The sequence below is a fragment of the Mustela erminea genome, chromosome 10 (genome assembly GCF_009829155.1).
Source record: "Mustela erminea isolate mMusErm1 chromosome 10, mMusErm1.Pri, whole genome shotgun sequence".
NCBI classification, from domain to species: domain Eukaryota; kingdom Metazoa; phylum Chordata; class Mammalia; order Carnivora; family Mustelidae; genus Mustela; species Mustela erminea.
The window spans coordinates 78,772,289-78,789,692 of NC_045623.1; the positions used below are offsets into that span (position 1 = coordinate 78,772,289).

The 17,404-nt window shown below is 40.9% G+C and overlaps 1 protein-coding gene across 3 annotated transcripts; it reads right to left on the reverse strand.

The window, feature by feature from the left end:
• Nucleotides 1–2,651: 2,651 nt before the first annotated feature.
• On the reverse strand, nt 2,652–14,841 carry ZFP69B (ZFP69 zinc finger protein B). 3 transcript variants are annotated; one of them, XM_032303536.1, is made up of 6 exons: nt 14,760–14,841; nt 14,169–14,271; nt 11,432–11,517; nt 9,255–9,381; nt 8,896–8,991; nt 2,655–4,826 (listed from the first exon to the last, which is right to left on the reverse strand). In XM_032303536.1, exons 4-6 carry the CDS (start codon nt 9,286–9,288, stop codon nt 3,658–3,660), a joined length of 1,299 nt encoding a protein of 432 aa, XP_032159427.1. In that variant the 5' UTR covers nt 9,289–9,381; nt 11,432–11,517; nt 14,169–14,271; nt 14,760–14,841; the 3' UTR covers nt 2,655–3,657. The 3 variants fall into 3 exon arrangements, with proteins under 3 accessions (XP_032159424.1, XP_032159427.1, XP_032159426.1); XM_032303535.1 differs by having other exon boundaries at nt 2,656–4,826; nt 13,863–14,271; XM_032303533.1 differs by lacking the exons at nt 14,169–14,271; nt 14,760–14,841 and adding an exon at nt 11,629–12,896 and having other exon boundaries at nt 2,652–4,826.
• Nucleotides 14,842–17,404: the final 2,563 nt, after the last annotated feature.

The window sequence follows — 17,404 nt, forward strand, 5'->3', positions numbered from 1 at the left end:
AGATATTTTCTCTACCCCAGGGTGGTATTGCTAAAATTAACTTATAAAAAAGCTTTATTTAGTTGGCTTAAAGTAAGTGCTTGTAGGAGTTGGGCATTCTAAAACTTAAAGATAAAAACTAACCCAAATGTTTTATAAGTTCACATGATTTTGGAAAATATTCAGTATTTTTAAAAATTTTTATTTTTTTAAATTTCTTTTCAGTGTTCCAGAGTTCATTGTGTATGCATCAAACCCACTGCTCCCTGCAATATGTACCCTCCACAATACCCACCACCAGGCTCATCCAACCTCCCACCCCTCTCCCCTCCAAAACCCTTGGTTAGTTCCTCAGAGTCCACACCCAAATGTTCATAGTAGCAATGGCCAAGTTGCCAAACTGTGGAAAGAACCAAGATGCCCTTCAACGGACGAATGGATAAAGAAGATGTGGTCCATTTATACTATGGAGTATTATGCCTCCATCAGAAAGGATGAATACCCAACCTTTGTATCAACATGGATGGGTCTGGAAGAAATTATGCTGAGTGAAAATATTCAGTATTAAAGCTAATTTAAGGTTGTTAGCTTAATCAAATGGACATGTCTTTAGAATTATCAGCATTATATATTATATACAATTTCCATTCTGCCTGTGTTTACTGAAATTCAAATAAGTTCATGTTATCTGCATTGCAAAATGTGTCAAGAAAGGGGAAAAAAGACTTGGAACTTCGTCTGATGCCTCATGAGGTTTTATGGGTGATTTAAGAACAAATAAACAGATGCGATGCAAGGAAAGTGAGACTGGTTATTTAAAAAGAGAGGAAACTTAGGATAAATATCTGAACATAAAAAGTTAAGTTGTATGTTTGTGAGAAGGGAATCTGGAAAGGAATTTTGCATGTGGTCAGGACAGATTGTGGAGATTAAAATGTAAGAAAGTTTACTAGGGAGTGATCACCATGTGGAGAAGAGCAGGGGGAGTAGGAGAGCAAGATGAGGCAGAAGCTGAGTGGTCATACATTATCAACAGAAGCCTTCATTGGCGCTGAGGAATTCTAAAAGTTGGATTACCCTTCAGAACCATCCTAAATCGGGGCCAAAGGGCTGGACTTTTATAATACTCATTGGATATAACAACCTGGGCAAAGGGTATTATTTCCTTTGATAAGGCAGGTGTCTTCAGTTAAGGCAAACCCCCCCCCCTTTTTTTTTTTAAAGATTTCATGTATTTGACATACAGAGATCACAAGTAGACAGAGAGGCAGGCAGAGAGAGAGAGAGAGAGGAGGAAGCAGGTTCCCCACTGAGCAGAGAGCCCAATGCGGGGCTCGACCCCAGGACCCTGGGATCATGACCTGAGCTGAAGACAGAGGCTTTAACCCGTGGAGCCACCCAGCCACCCCCAGTTAAGGCAACCCCTGATGGTCTGTGAGAGCTGAGGACTATCAACCACATTCCCTGCAGCAGAGTCCTTCAGTCCTAATGGGGATTCTGGCCTGCACATCACAGGACCCACTACAAAATCTCAGATCCATGCAGCACCCTGCATGTCCTTGTCTCAGTAAGTATATATCGACATGGGAGATGACAAGAAGAAGGAAGATCTGCATGATTTTTTTTAAAGATCATCTTGTTGGGGCACGTGGATGGTTCAGCCAGTTAAGCATCGGCTTTCAGCTCAGGGCATGATCTCAGGGTCCTGGGATCAAGCCCAGGGTCGGGCTTCCTGCTCAGCAGGGAGTCTGTTCTCCCTCTCCCTTTTCCCCTCTGCTCCTGCTCTCTTGCTCTCTCTCTCCAATAAATATATATATTTTTAAAGTTCCTCTTGAGTTTTAATATTGGAAGTACACTAGTTTAAGATTGGAATTTGGTTTTCCTCTGTTAAAATGGCAGTTTTCTTAGGTTATTAGTATAAATTGTAAACAAAGATTATTCTGTATTTTGAAACAGCCTATAAAAACAATGTTTCCATGTTTTGTCTTTAAAATAGAATCTTCTCAACATTAAGTTAAATTTTATTAACAATGATGTAATCCTCTGCATTTATCTTTAGAATCTTATTGCCACCTTAGCTAACAATCTATCTTATTTATTTTTTCTAAGATTTGAGAGCGAGTGAGTGATGGGAGAACTGGCAGAGGGAGAGTGAGAGAGAACCTCAAGCAGACTCTCCACTGATCCATCAGCATGGATCCTGACACAGGGCTTGATCTCATGACCCTGAGATCATGACCTGAGCTGAAACCAAAAGTCCGACACTCAACCAACTGAGCCACTCAGGTGCCCCAGTTAGTAAGTTTTTAAATGATGTATAATCTTACTTAGGAACGTACTTTAAAATCTGATATTTCAGACAAACTTCCTAAATTTGACTTCTAAATGAAGTCTTTTTGACTAATTAGGCTTATTTGGTACATCAAATCACATGGGGAGCTTTGTCAAATAAGTGATGAGAAGCCTCCTCAGGTTATAGTATATGGTTGAATACTAGAACTATTCCAGGAATTATATGAAATTACTAAGGTTTTAATATGACCTTATAGCAGGACATATCAAAAGTTCCAGCAAAACAGATTAAAAAATAAACACCCCTATATGAGCAACCACTATTGCTGTGCTTACTCGGGGGCAAGGGGGGACAGTTATTTACATACTGTGTAGCAGGAATGGTTAACTGTAGCTCTCAGGCTAAACGCAACCAAACACTGGTTTTTTACACAAAGTTCATTGTTTATTTGAACAGAGCTACACCCATTCATTTAGGTCAGTGGTTTTCAAATACTTCATGAGTACAATCTTGACCCCCAGAGCACATCTTGTGACATCTGGAGACATATTTGGTTGTTACAATGGGGGGTGGGGGGAGCTATTGGCATCTATGACTGGCAACTTGTGGCCAGATATACTGCTAAACGCACTGTAGGGCGCAGGACAGCTGCCCAAAACATCTGGCCTAAAATATCAGCAGTGCCATGGCGGAGATATCCTGGTTCATGTGTTTCTCTGGATGTTTTTGCACTGACATGGTGAGATGAGTGGTCTGACAGAGCTCATATGGCCCACAATACCTAACATATTTACTCTCTGGCCCTTTATAAAAAGTTTGCCCATTCTCTACAAGAAACCATAAAATATACTTAAGTATTTCATGTGTAGTAGGTTGTCTATCAATTCTAGAAAGCTTCCTTTAACACTATTTATTCTAGAAATGAGCCAATCAGTATTTTTATTCATACCTCTTCTAGCCGTATAAAGGGCTATAGTAAAAAATTATACTTCATGTTTTATTCTGATTATTTAAGGACTATTTAAAACAGTGATTCTCAAAAGCCAATCCAAGTACCAGTAATTGCCATAATGAACTTTTCACTGGCCCATAATGAAATGAGAAAAATAAAGACAAATTTGGGAGATTTTCATAGTCAATTTAATTCAATGTTAAGGGTGTTATTCCTAATGATTACATCCTTCCTATATTTAAAAATATTAAAATGCCCTTTCTTTTCTGTATCAATGTTAGTAAAAGGTAGTTTCTTTAACATAGCAAAACTGAAAGTTGTAAATTGGGTCAAATCCTTAGAGAAAATCATTGCTTCTTAAAATCCAGAAGTCAGAAAACCTGATTTAGAGGCTTTTGTTCCATTATGAGGATTCTTTGATGTTGAACATATATCACATATCACTGCTGAAGGTACTTCTTAAATGTGTTTTGCAATGTCTAATAAGTGATGAACTACAGCTGAAGGCTTTTCCACATTCATTACAGTCGTAAGGTTTTTCTCCAGTATGAATTCTCTGATGTTTAGCAAAGGATGAATCGTGCCTAAAGGCTTTCCCACAATGACTGCATTTATAAGGTTTTACTCCTGTGTGGACTCTCTGATGAATAGAAAGATGAATTCTCTGGCTAAAGGCTTTCCCACATTCCTTACATTTATAGGGTCTTTCCCCAGTATGAGTTCTCTGGTGTTGAGTTAGGTAGGTGCTATGGCTGAAGGTTTTACTGCATACATTACAAATGTAGGGTTTCACACCCGTATGAATAATCTCATGTTGCCTAAGGTGTCTAATCTGGAAAAATTCTTTTCCACAGTCTTTGCAGGTGAAAGGTTTCTCTCTAACATGAGTTCTCAGATGCTGGATCAGCCCAATGCTCTGGCTGAATGCTTTCTCACATACGCCACATTCATAGGGCTTCTCCCCAGTGTGGATTCTAACATGTTGAGTAAGAGATGATGGATGTCTGAAGGTTTTCCCACATTCCTTACATTCATAGGGTTTCTCACCAGTATGGATTCTCTGATGTGGAATAAGGGATGAACTTTGGCTAAAGGCTTTTCCACATTCTTTACATCGGAAAGGTTTCTCTCCAGTATGAATTCTCATGTGTTCTGTAAGGTGAATGAGCTGTTTGAAGATTTTTTCACAAATATTACATTCAAAGGTTTTCATTCTTGGGTAACTCCTTGAATGATTGATCAAATCTAAATTGTATCTACTTCTCTTTCTAGATATATCATACTTATGGTCTTTTATTCTTGGAGGACCTTCTGGTCTGGGAATAACTTTTGAGCTCATGTTAGTACTTTTCTCAAATCTGTTAGGTTCTCGGCCTCTCTCCTGAGTGAGTGTTTTCCTGTGCGTCAAGGGGATTTTCCCATCACCCATTCCTTGGTTTTCCTGGTGGCTTTCTAACTTATCACATTTGGAGACTCTTCCCAGTGTTGAATATAAGGTGCTTCCTCTTGTGGACTGTTCCTTCATTAGGCCATGGTGTAATTCTTCCCATGAAATATCATTCTTTAAGGCTGCCTCCCTGGTTTCTGTTTTATTCTCCAAGTCTGAAAGAAATCCCAAAATAGAAATGACCCATATTCAGTGCACTTTAAAAAATAAATGGCCATAGTGAGAATAGGAGGGGTGAAAATGAAAATGTACTAAGCATAGAAACCTCGGACTATCTTCAAAGGTAGTTCTGCTTCCTAGAAAGTGAATATAAAAGGAAATAAAGAAATGGTCAAAAGAAAGAAGCTTTCAGAGTATGTAAGGTGATTTCTAGGAATTGGGAGGAGTTCATCCATGTGAATTCCAGAAGGAAGTGCACTAAGAAGAGAGCATTGTTGTAAGGGTAAATATAAGAGATAAGATTAAGGAACACAGGATTCTAGCACCATATCATCTCAAGTCCATATTTCTATGACAAAATATTCTCTATTTTAAAATGGGGGTTTTTTTCATGTATTTATCTCATACTTTCTACATAAAACATTAAATAATATAGGAGGAATAGCCTCTCTCAATTTCCTCTCCATTTCCTTAGTCTCTTAGGATTTTGGAATATGTACATTTAGATATTCCCAACAGTATGTATATATAAGTGTGTGCATTTTTACATATGTATGGTCACAAACATACATTTGTACAAAAAGGGATCATGGTACGGGTGTGTGTGTGTGCGCGCGCATGCACATGCATTTATTTATTTATTTATTTATGCATCTTTTTTTTTTAAGATTTTATTTATTTATTTGACAGAGATCACAAGTAGACGGAGAGGCAGGCAGAGAGTGAGAGAGAGAGGGAAGCAGGCTCCCTGCTGAGCAGAGAGCCCGATGTGGGACTCGATCCCAGGACCCTGAGATCATGACCTGAGCCGAAGGCAGTGGCTTAACCCACTGAGCCACCCAGGTGCCCTCTGCATCTGTTTTTTGATTCAACTATATCTTATGGGGCCCCTTCCATGTCTATAAATTTAGATTAATCTCATTTTTTTTAAACAAGTGCAATGCATTCAATGCATTCCACTGATGGACATAGCATAATTTGACTTTTCTTTACCGAAAAATATTGAGATTGTCTCTACTTTTTCGTTTCATCATTATACAAACATTTGTTTACACTCCTGTCAATATTTCATAGGATTTACTATAGAGGAATTACTGGGTTCTGGGTATGTGCTCTCAGTGGATGCGGGTGCCCTTCCCAGTAAGTTCATTCAATTTTTATCACTCTTCATAATTTTTGCCTACACCTAAATGAGATGAAAAATGGGCTTCTTAATTTGTGACAGATTATTAACTTACCATAAAATCTTTTTTGTAAAGATTTTATTTATCTGTCAGAGAGAGAGAGGGAAAGAGCACAAGCAGGGAGAGTGACAGGCAGAGGGAGAGGGAGAAGCAGGTTCCTTGCTGAGCAAGGAACCCAATGTAGGACTCGATCCCAGCACCCTGGGATCATGACCTGAGCCGAAGGCAGATGCTTAACTGACTGAGCTACCCAGGCATCCTTATACTGTAAAATCTTGAAGGATAGAGACTATATAGTTTATCCATAGTATATATGGGACAATATTTTTGGAAGAGGGAGTTTCTATTGTTTTTATTCTCTTTATATTCCTTTTCATCCATTCTGGACCCTGCCATCTTAAACCACCAATATTTCCTATTTACAACAAACTCTTATTCCCCAGGATTTCTAACCTCACCTTAGTAATAGCACATACAAAGTGCTTGGGAATAGCTGGGTAAATCTTGGAGTGGACTGAAAAAGCAAATAGAGAGAGGGGTGCCTGGGTGACTCAGCTGGTGAAGCATGTGACTCCTGGTTTCAGCTCAGGTCATGATCTCATGGTTGTGAAATCGAGCCCCATGTCAGGCTCCATGCTTAGCATGGAGTCTGCTTGAGATTCTCTCTCTCCTTCTTTCTCTGCCCCTCCAACCCCCGGCTTGCACTCACACTCCCTCTCTCAGATAAATAAATAAAATCTTTTTTAAAAAAGCAAATAGAGATGTTTATATTACCTCTTACAGGGAATAAGAAGTCACTTAACTTTTCAGGGAAAGAATAAGATAAATGTATTTCAAGAGGTCAAACCTGACAGTAACATTTAAATTGATTCAGAAAAATAATAAAACATTAGAAATACAACTGAAAATCTTAGTAATAGGCATGAGATGATGGGAACTTGGCTTGGCAATGCATCAACAAAGATGAAGAGAGGAAGGGACGCCTGGGTGGTTCAGTTAGTTAAGCCCCTGCTCAGGTCATTATCCCAGGGTCCTCGGATTAAGTCTTGCATTGGACTGCTTGCTCAGCTGGGCACCTGCTTCTCCCCCTGCCTGCTTGTGTTCTTTCTCCCCCCTCTCCAACAAATAAATATAAAATCTTTAAAAATAAAGAAAACTTTTAAAGAAGAGGAAAAATGGATCTAGCAGGTAGTATCAGAGAAGCGTGAGAAATGAGCAAGCATTAAGAGTAGAAAAACACGATACATTCTTGCTGTTATCATGACTTTTGGTCTTTCAGACTAGAAGAACTGGAAGAGTCGGGATGAGAAACTTGCTTGGGAGAGAAGATGGTCTCTGTTTTTGAATGAACTGGGCTTGAAGTGACAACGGTACGTCTAGATAGAGATGTCCTAAATACCAGGGATATGTGGGAATAGAGTTCATATGGATATATGAGACAAAGATGAAAATATGGAAAATATAGGTGTCAAGGAACAACTAAAACCACCATGATGTATCTGTGGGCATCTGTGCAGATATAGAATAGCAGCGTAAAAGACAGAGGCCCCTCAGGGATTGTGGCAGACACTGCTGGATATCCACCAAAATCTGTTCTTCCCCTTTCTGGACACACAACTACACTATATTTCCCCAATTTTCCTTGATTCTGATTTGAGTGAAGGGACAAAGGTTTCTCCCGTAAGTGACTCAGAGTGAAAGTCATGTGAACCACTCCAGACTGGTCCATAAAAACCTCCCAGGTGGGCTCCTGTGTGCTCTTACTCTGCTGCTGGCTATGTTTAGATGAGGAGGAGGCCCTTGGGGATGGTGCAGCCACATGTGGAAGACATCTCAATCCCAGATTTGCTAGGTCCAAAAGAAATGTCCATGAGCTTACCCAGTTCCCCCAGACCAGTGTATGAGCAAGAAATTCCTATTTCATTGAAGCCACATTTTAGAGTCTATCTGCTACAGTAGTTTAGCCTATCCTAACAGTGGTGGAAATGATGTATCTGCATTAAAAAGGATATTGATGAGAAGCACTGAAAAGGCAATGGGAGAGACAGAGGAGATAAAAATTATTAAACTGGCTGGTGGAGGAAAGGACAGATATCAAGAAGGTGGCGAGATCTATGAACCCAATGCTGCTGTGGAGAATAGAGTCATAAGAACAAGACTGTGGAGTCAGGAGGATTCAAATTCAAATACCAATTTCACTGACCAGTAGCTAAGGATGCTGGACACATTTCTTAACCTGTGGGCCTTCTTTTCCTCCTCTGTAAGATGCGGCTAACGTACGCACAGGACTCATGGAGGCCAGCTGGATGAACAGCTGTCGTTATTACTGTTCTTAGATGAAGAAGCCTGTTAAAAGGTATTTGATTTGGTAGGAAGGCCTTCTGTGGGGATATTCCCCAGAGTCCTAAGTCATCTGAAATAAAAAGTTAAACTACAGAAATTAAAAAGAGAATCAGAATTGAAACTATGATTACAGAGTAAGATTCAGGAAAAAATTTTAAATGGAATTGTGAGAGAGATCTATGATAAAATGACATGAGAATCTGGTGAAAGGTGCTGTACTTAATGAGAGGAGATCCATGAATACCAGAATAGACAGGAAAAGGAAGCTATGATCCTGGCAAGGTCTGGAATGCTGGAGAAAGCAAGAAAACCATGAACATTGGGTCAGGATAATTACTCAAGCAAACCAACCCTGATGAGAAAGGCATCTCTTTCCTCCCCTACTCTAGAGAAATTAATAAGAAGAGGCAAGTGCAGATGGTAATCAGGTTTCTTGCGGGTCCCATCCAGATGGCATGGTCTCCCCCACAGCCTGGAGAAGGCTTCAAGTGGAGCTCTCTAGCAAACATGACAAAGGCCCCATCTGCCTTGCTCTTACCTGAACTTGGACTTCCTGATCTCTCTCTCTCGATCAGCCATGGCTCTTCTCCCTTCTCCAACTGGGAAATCACACCAGGTTTGGAGAGCTGATATCCTGCTCATGAAGAAGAAAACACTGCATGTGCTGAGGTCAAAGAGCCATCCCAAGAATTTAAAGACAGCTCTTTGATATTCAGGCCTGCTGAGAGGGTAGAGTAGAAAGACCAAGGCAGAAAAGACCAGAGCAATCCTGACTTGCTGTTTAAAAGGAACTAGAAACTTATATCACAACCCAAAGCCCACGCATAGCAGTTTGGTTAGAAACAAAGATTTTCTTCCAACAGGCAAGTTCTAGTGATAAGGGGAATTCATCCTTACCCACTGAGACCAGGTTCCCATAGTTCTCCAGCATCACCTCCCGGTACAGATTCCGGTGAGCAGGGGCCAGCTGCCCCCACTCCTCCTGGGTGAAGTCCACCGATATGTCCTTGAAGGTCAACAGTCCCTAGAACATCAAATATGTCCTTTTCAGTTCTAATATTGCCTACACACTAAGAGATTCTAGCCAAGTTTTCTTGGACACCCTTCTGAAATTTGGTTGGCTGACTGTGGAAGTTACAACACAATGCAGCAAGCTTATAAATTGTCTTCTGCAACTTATCATTTGGCTGAAGGAGAAATACTCGTGAACCATTAAAGAAGGTCTCAGAGCAGTATATGATCATTTAGATTAAGGACAATAAAGATCAGGAATATTTGAGGAAGGGGAGAGTTCAAAAGAGGCTGAGGTCACAAAAGAAGACAGGGACCTTCGGTGGGCTGAGAGAATTGGTTAAAATGAGAACATTTCAGCATGGGTAAAATATCATTAGCTGGGTATTTCTGTTAGTAAGAAAAGTATGTGAGAACAGCACATTTCTGGAGGGAGCATGAATTCTACCTAGTAAGGATGACTTGACCAAAGTAGATACCATGTTGTAAAGTACAAGAGCCTCTCATGTACAATCTATACAAATTAACCATTTTATGGTTATTTTTAAAAATATTATCAAATGCAAAGAGAATCCAGAATCCAGAAAGCAAAGGTGATAACATATTCCTTAAGTATAATAATGACTCTAATGCTTTTTATGTATTATAAGTAAGTCTGGAAGGCATTTGAGGCTTCTTGGGCTGGCAACAGCATGCATATTAAACCAATTAGAAAGCTGAATTTGAAGAATGTTGAAGATATGGGGTTAAACCCTATAGCATGTTATTTTGGAAACTAAGATCATATCATATATAAAAGTCTTTTGTTCTCTAAGAATGTCTCCTTCTATATCGATTTTTTCTGATTAATCTCTAATTTTTCTTGAGTTTCCCTATGATTCTGGGGTTTGACAGCAGAGAGCTGTGCCCATTGCCTGTGCCGATCGTTCTCTGATCAGCTTGTTTATGATACACAGATACTACTAAACTGCTCTTAGAAATTTTCCTTCCTTTTCTGGTCAGCCTAAGTAGTGTGCGCCCTTCATGACCTGCCAATAACTTCTCTACTCATTTCCCTTTTCATCTACAATTCTGCTCCAAAACATGACCAGAAATCCTCTCTTAAAGGTCATTAATGAAGAGTATACATCTCCAAGAATGTCAGAACTGCATTCTGTTCATTTTTAGATGTTACTTAAAATGTTTTATATCTGAAACTAACAATGTACTATATGTTGGCTAATTGAACTTATTTTTTTAAATTTTTTTAAAAGATTTTATTTATTTATTTGACAGAGATCACAAGTAGGCAGAGAGGTAGGCAGAGAGAGAGAGAAGAGGAAGCAGGCTCCGAGCTGAGCGGAGAACCCAACTCGGGGCTCAATCCCAGCACCCAGAGATTATGACCTGAGCCGAAGGCAGAGGTTTAACCCACTGAGCCACTCAGCCGCCCCAAGGCTAATTGAATTTAAGTTAAAAAATGTTTTACAATGTTTGTCTTTCCCCTGGATGACACCTGTGAGGTTTCAGGGCAAGAACTACATTACATGATTTTACACACACATTTTAGGGCAAGAGCTACATTACCTTTACACACACACACACACACACACACACACACACACACCCCAACATGATTTTTATTTTTTATTTTCATTTTTCAAATTTTTATTTAGATTCTAGTTAGAATATAGTCGAATATAGTGTAATATTGGCTTCAGGAATAGAATTTAATGATTGCTCACTTACAAATAACACCCAATGTTCATCATAACAAGTGCCCTCCTTAATCCCCAACCCCCATCTAGCCCATCCCCCATGACTTTCAAATGTGTTGGATAAATGACAAGAGGTTTGCTTGAAACAAGAAGGTTCCTGAGGAACTTTCTATTATGATGAACCTCCTATTATGAGGAACCTTCTACTATTGGTGGGAAAATTACCTGTGAAATCGATCAATGCGGCCTGGTTTAGAACATGCTAAGAAAATCCAATCCAGCAAGTTGAGCCAAAGAAAATCAAAATCCAGGGCTCTTAAAAGCTGAGAAACAATTTCAAGAAAGTGACAGGAAAATCCAACCCACCTGAGATTCCACTGTTGAGGGCCTGGAGGTGACTTGATCCTCGAAACTTCCTCCCTGGGTCTCATCAGCATCCTGAGAGAGCAAAACTGAGAAAGGAAAAGAGTCGTGAGGTTTTCTTCTCCCCAAATAGAAAAACAGCTTGCAGACATGCTGAACGTGGCTCTTCCCCCAAAACATTCACAGAGAGGGACATTTACAGCAACTCAGAGCAGGCTGGAGCCTCCTTAATGAAAAGGAGCTACAGTGCATGATGGCTTTGGGCTTTAATACTCCCCAATGGTCAACACTGGTCCGAAAGCACAGATCTCCTTGGCCACTCTTCTGCTCAAAAATCCTCAGTTTCCCTACTGGTAAGAAAGAAAAATCCAAATACTTTGCCGTAGATTTCAAGATCCTCCACAACCAGTCCATCGTTGCTTCTCTACCCTTCTTCATCCACTGGACACCCCTGCCCCTAGAGCCCCAATCACTGTTCTTTGAACGCACCTCTTACTTGGTGAAAAACTGAGATATCCTTCTGGACCAGTTCAGGTGAAGTTTTCTCAAACACTCTTAATGTGAAGAAAGCTTCCTCTGCCCTAAACTCTTCCAAAGTTCGTTTTTATCTCTACTTGGATATCCATCTCAGATACCTGCTTTATTTATTTATATAATTATCTCCCTCAATTGGATATTAGTATGAATATATGGGTAGAAAATATCTGATTCATATTTTTCCCTATCTGCTAACTTGTTAAGCATAAGATGCTGCCGGGTTGCTAGACTTCCTATACTGACTGCATTTGAGGTACTAGAAATATGAACTAGGAATGAACAAATGAATTGTTGTCCTTGTATTTTTTCCCCACTTTTTATCATCAAGATTGAACACCCATATAACCACCACCTGTATTCAATGATTGTCAACACCTGCCATATTTGCTTCATTTATCTATATATTTTTTGAACCATTTCAAAGTTGCAGACATCATGATACATCATCCCTAAATACTTCAAATAAGGATCTTCTGCATAACTGTAATACCATTCATCATACCTAAGCAAGTTAACAATTCATATTCCGATTTCCTCAAGTCTTCTCAAACTCTTTTATTCTGTATTGATTCCAACCCAGGAGCCAACCAAGGGTCATACATTCAAAGTGGTTGTTACCTGTAGTCTCCTAGAATAGGACTTCCCCCTTCGTTCTTGACATTGGCTTTTTGAGAGACCAGCAGTCTGACTGTGCTAGTGTTTACCTTACTTCTCTATCCCCTGTATTTTCTTTAAAACAGAAGTTCAGGCTTTAAGCTCAATTTAGGATCAGTCTCAATATTTTGGCAGGAATTCTTCATGAGTGATACCATGTGCTTTATATTACTCAGAAGACACAAAATGTGAGGTTATCCCATCATGGACACACTTAGTTAAGGACAGTGACCACCATGGGCACCTGGGTGGCTCAGTTGGTTAAGCAATTGCCTTTGGCTCAGGTCATGATCCCAGGGTCCTGGGATCGAGCCCCGCTCCTTATTCCTGCTTCTTCCTCTTCTTCCCAAGTAAATAAATAAAAATCTTAAAAAACAAAACAAAACAAAAACAGTAACCACCCTATATCGCCATTGGAAAAGAATATTCTTTCCTTTAGCAAGTAATTTATGGGGGCAGTACTTTGGCATCCTGGGAATGCCCTGCTCCCCATTAGCTTTTCAATTATTTCATTTATAGCAAAATAGTCTATCGTTCCTTCTACTCTTTTTATTGGCAGGTATTTTCAGTAAAAAGCTTTTCCTCAGCAACTGAAAATGATCTAAAATCCAAGGTAAATGCATTCTTCATTCCCATAACAATTTATTTTCAAAGTAAGAGATCAATGTATGAATCACCACCACTGTTGGTAAATGAGTCTTTCCCCTTTCTCTATTTTAAGATTCATCATGAACTTATGGCATTTTATTTATTCAAGGTGTTACAATCAGTCTGGATACTGAACAGTCCTAAGTTTGTCCAAACTTGCCATCCTGCTGATACACGTCCATTAGTCTTTGCCCTCTTCCTCGCTTTCTAGCACAAGATACTCCAGGATCACCTGGTACTGTCCCTGCTGCCTTCTACTTCTGACCAAGCCACCAAGAGCCTGGACAGGTCTCTCATTTGATTCAAATTTCCCCTTTGTAAAATAAAGAAAATTAGGCAAGTCTTGCCTGCCTCATACCCCCATAGAGAAAATAAGAAGAAATAACATATACAGTCATGACACTTAGATCATGGGGTCAGGTTGAACTGACCACTACTATTCAGGAAAACCCCAGACCAGGAGCCATAATCAAGAACTTCAGAGACCTTTTACCCAATTGCCTCCCCAAAGAATGCTTCTGCTCAGCTCTCTACCTTCCTTCTCACACTAGAGGACGCTGCCTTTCCTCCTTCCCACCAAACAGTCTATTCTCACCTTCTCCTTCAAACATCTTAGTCACGTCCTCCCACAGGGACGCCCCCTCCTTGGCCTTCTTTGGATGGCGCAACTTCACGCAGGTGCTGGCCTCCATGGGCAGGGTGATCAGGAGCTGCTTTAGCATGATGACTTGAGCACTCCTTTCTGGGGCTCTCTGCCTCAACCCACAAGGCAGAAGGTTCTATCTGGTTTTGGCCACTTTGGGTAAGCAAACTGCTGGGACCTCGGGCTTCACAGTTGCGCTGGAGTCCTCCACTCTTGCACACCCAGGGAACATACAGTACCAAAATCCGGAGTCTGGACCTTTTAATGTCTAGGCTCACAAGGACCTTCTCGTCTTGAGCTCCATCCCTCTCCTCAGCAGGCAGCTGGAGGCTCCAGGTTTCTAAGCAGCCCCCTGGGGATACTGGACAGAAAATATCAGTCAGCAAAAGCATCTAGAAAGCTGAGTCGCACAATCAGAATTCTAGAACTCACACCAATCAGCGAATATTTTTCACAAAAGATACAGGGAGATGGTGGGTCTACGCAGCCCACGCGGTCCAAACCCCTGTCCTGGTGTCGTGAAGCACAAAGAGATGACGAAAGCCCAGTTCTTTGTCGCAGGTAGTACTATGTTTAAACTAGTCTTGAGATTTAGAATCCCAAAGGCGCTGGGTTTGAATCCCAGCTCCTTCGCCTCGCTTGGCCGTGGCAAATCAAGGAACCCCGCAATCCCATCTCCTCCTCCCGCAACGAAGAGAATAAGCCTTTCTCCAAGCCTGGACCTCGCAGCCTTTGTCTGAGAGCGACCCCGGGCCGCTGGGCCCACCACGCGCCACGGGGGACCGCAGGCGGGGCGGAGCCGGCGCTTCCTTGGCCCCCGCCCCAGACCCCGCACAATCCCCGGCTCACCCCCTGGTCCTCTCGCCCCGCTTGCCCTTGCTCCCTCGCCCCGGGGCCAGCAGCCCTCCGCACAGCTCGGAGATGCTCCCACATAGCGCAGCCGTGACCGGTGCGCATGCGCGGCAGCAGCCTCCGCGCGTGGTTCCCAGCGTCCTCCGGAGCAGCCTGCGGCTCGCCGCGCCTCTCGGGATGCTCGCCCGGCGGCCGGGTCGCTCCGCCACTCCAGGCTCGCTGCTGCTCTGCATCCCCACCGCGAGGGACGCAGCCCCACTCCTGCGGAAGGAGCGGGGGAGCCGGTGCTCTTGTCCCCACCCAATCTACCGAATAGAGCCGTCTGCCCTCGGCCGGCAGGAAGCAAGTGAATGTTTCCATGGGGAGATTAGAAACCTTTGACAAAAGAGAAACGTCTGTATCACTTTTTTTCCGAACAACGTTGCTATAAACAAATCGACAGTACTTTTTACTTCCTATGGACGTGGAAAAGACTGAGAATGGAATGGAATCCCGTGTCTTACTAAAAGACTACCATGATCAGGTCGTTTGTGCTGCCATCAATACATTCTTATGTTAATTGCTTTCCTTGTAGTTCTGAAATGCCAGAAAATACACAGAAGAAAAACGATTATTACCTAGAATCTCATCAAGCAGAGATAAACATTGCTAACATTTGGTGCAGACCACACACACACACACACACACACACACACACGTTTTTTTCATGCATTTTTATGTATTCTCTAAAAAATGATTGTACTCTAATGCACTTTTATTGGTGAGTTTTGTCTCCTCGACAAAATAGGAGTACATCATTCCAAAAACACTTCTACATCAATAGCTTACAAAAAATTTAGAAAATAAAATGAAACTATGTACTTGATAGCTGTTGTGAACTGAATCTTTGTGTCTCCCCACCCACCTCTGCAATTTCATATGTTGAAGCCCTAGTTGCATGTGGAGTGAGGAAGTAATTATGATTAAATGGAGCAATAAGGGTGGGGCCCGTGTCCCACAAGATTAGTGTCCTTATAAGAAGAGGCACCAGGGGCACCTGGATGGCTCAGTCGTTAAGCGTCTGCCTTCAGCTCAGGTCATGGTCCCGGTGTTCTGGGATGAGCCCCACATCGGGCTGTTAGCTCCGTGGGAAGCCTGCTTCTCCCTCTCTCACTACCACTGCTTGTGTTCCTTCTCCCGCTGTGCCTGTCTCTCTGACAAATAAATAAATTATAAATTATAAAAATAATAAATATATAGATTTATATTTATTTATAGTATAAATATTATATATTATTTATATTTATTATATTTATACACATAAATATAAATAAATAAATAGATATTTTTTTTAAAAAAAGAAGAAGAAGAGGCACCAGAGGACGCACTCTCTGGAGGTGTAGGCACTGAGGAAAGATCATGTGAGGATTTAGCAAGAAGGTGCCATCTACAGGCCAGAAAGCGTTCTCACCCTAAACTGACCCCGCCAGACTTTGATCTGGAACTTCTAGCCTCACAAATGTAAGAAAATAAATTTCTGTCACTTAAATCACCAGGTCTATAATATTTAGTTAGAACGGCCCAAGGAGTTTAATGCACTTGGTATACAGTATTTACAGAGCAAGAGGCTTTGTTCTCAGTGCATTATGTATTTAAACTATTTAGTCCGCATAAGAACCCCTGAGGCAATTCCCAGTTGGCAGATAAGTTAAGTAATTTGCCCTGCATGATACCTTTGGCAGGTGGTGAATTCAGGCAGTCTATGCTCCCATTACTGCCTAACAAAAACACCACATAAAATAGAGTAAAATGTTAATGGTAGGTAGTGATACATGAATGCACACTGTGAAATTACTTCAACTTTTCTGTATGTTTGAATATTTTCATAAAAAACATTGGAAAATATGGCAAAGAATAGGAATTATGTGGAACATTATAAATAAAACTACAAAAGTTACTGATTTAGATAGACTATGACAAGCACCACATTCATGGATTGAAATAGAGCATTCTAAGTATGTCACTTTTCCTCCACTTTAATGCTCCTCCACTAAATCTCAACTTTTCTTTTTACTCAGTTAAATGATGCTGAAGTTTACTTGGAATGGTAGATATTCTAGAATGGCCAATAAAATTGTGCAGCCATAATAAATTCAAACTTGCCCTACCAATATGATATAAGATATAATCTTGTATTATAGAGGGACAATAATCAAGATAAAACTAGCGTCAAAATAACTCATAAATTAGTGACATGGTTTTGGAAGCCCAGAAACAGACTTGATAATTTATTTAAACTTAATATATTATAAAAGTGATATTTCAAATTGGTGGGGTAATGATAGATGGTTCAATAAGTGACATTAGATCACTAGTTGGACATTTGAGGGAGTTGTGTTAGTCTGCTTGGGCTGCTGCAATAAAATACTACAGACAGGATGACTTAAACAGCAGAAATTTATTCTCTCACAGTTTGGGAGTTGGGAGGTCCTAAGTCAAGGTGCTGGCAATATAGGTTGCAATCCCACCTCTTCTCTTACAGGTGGGAGCCATCTCACTGTGTGCTCACATGACATCTTCCTGTGTGTATGTGGGAAGAAAGAAGGAGATCTTTGTTATTTCTTCTAATAAAGACACTAACCCTATCCTTATGACCTCATTCA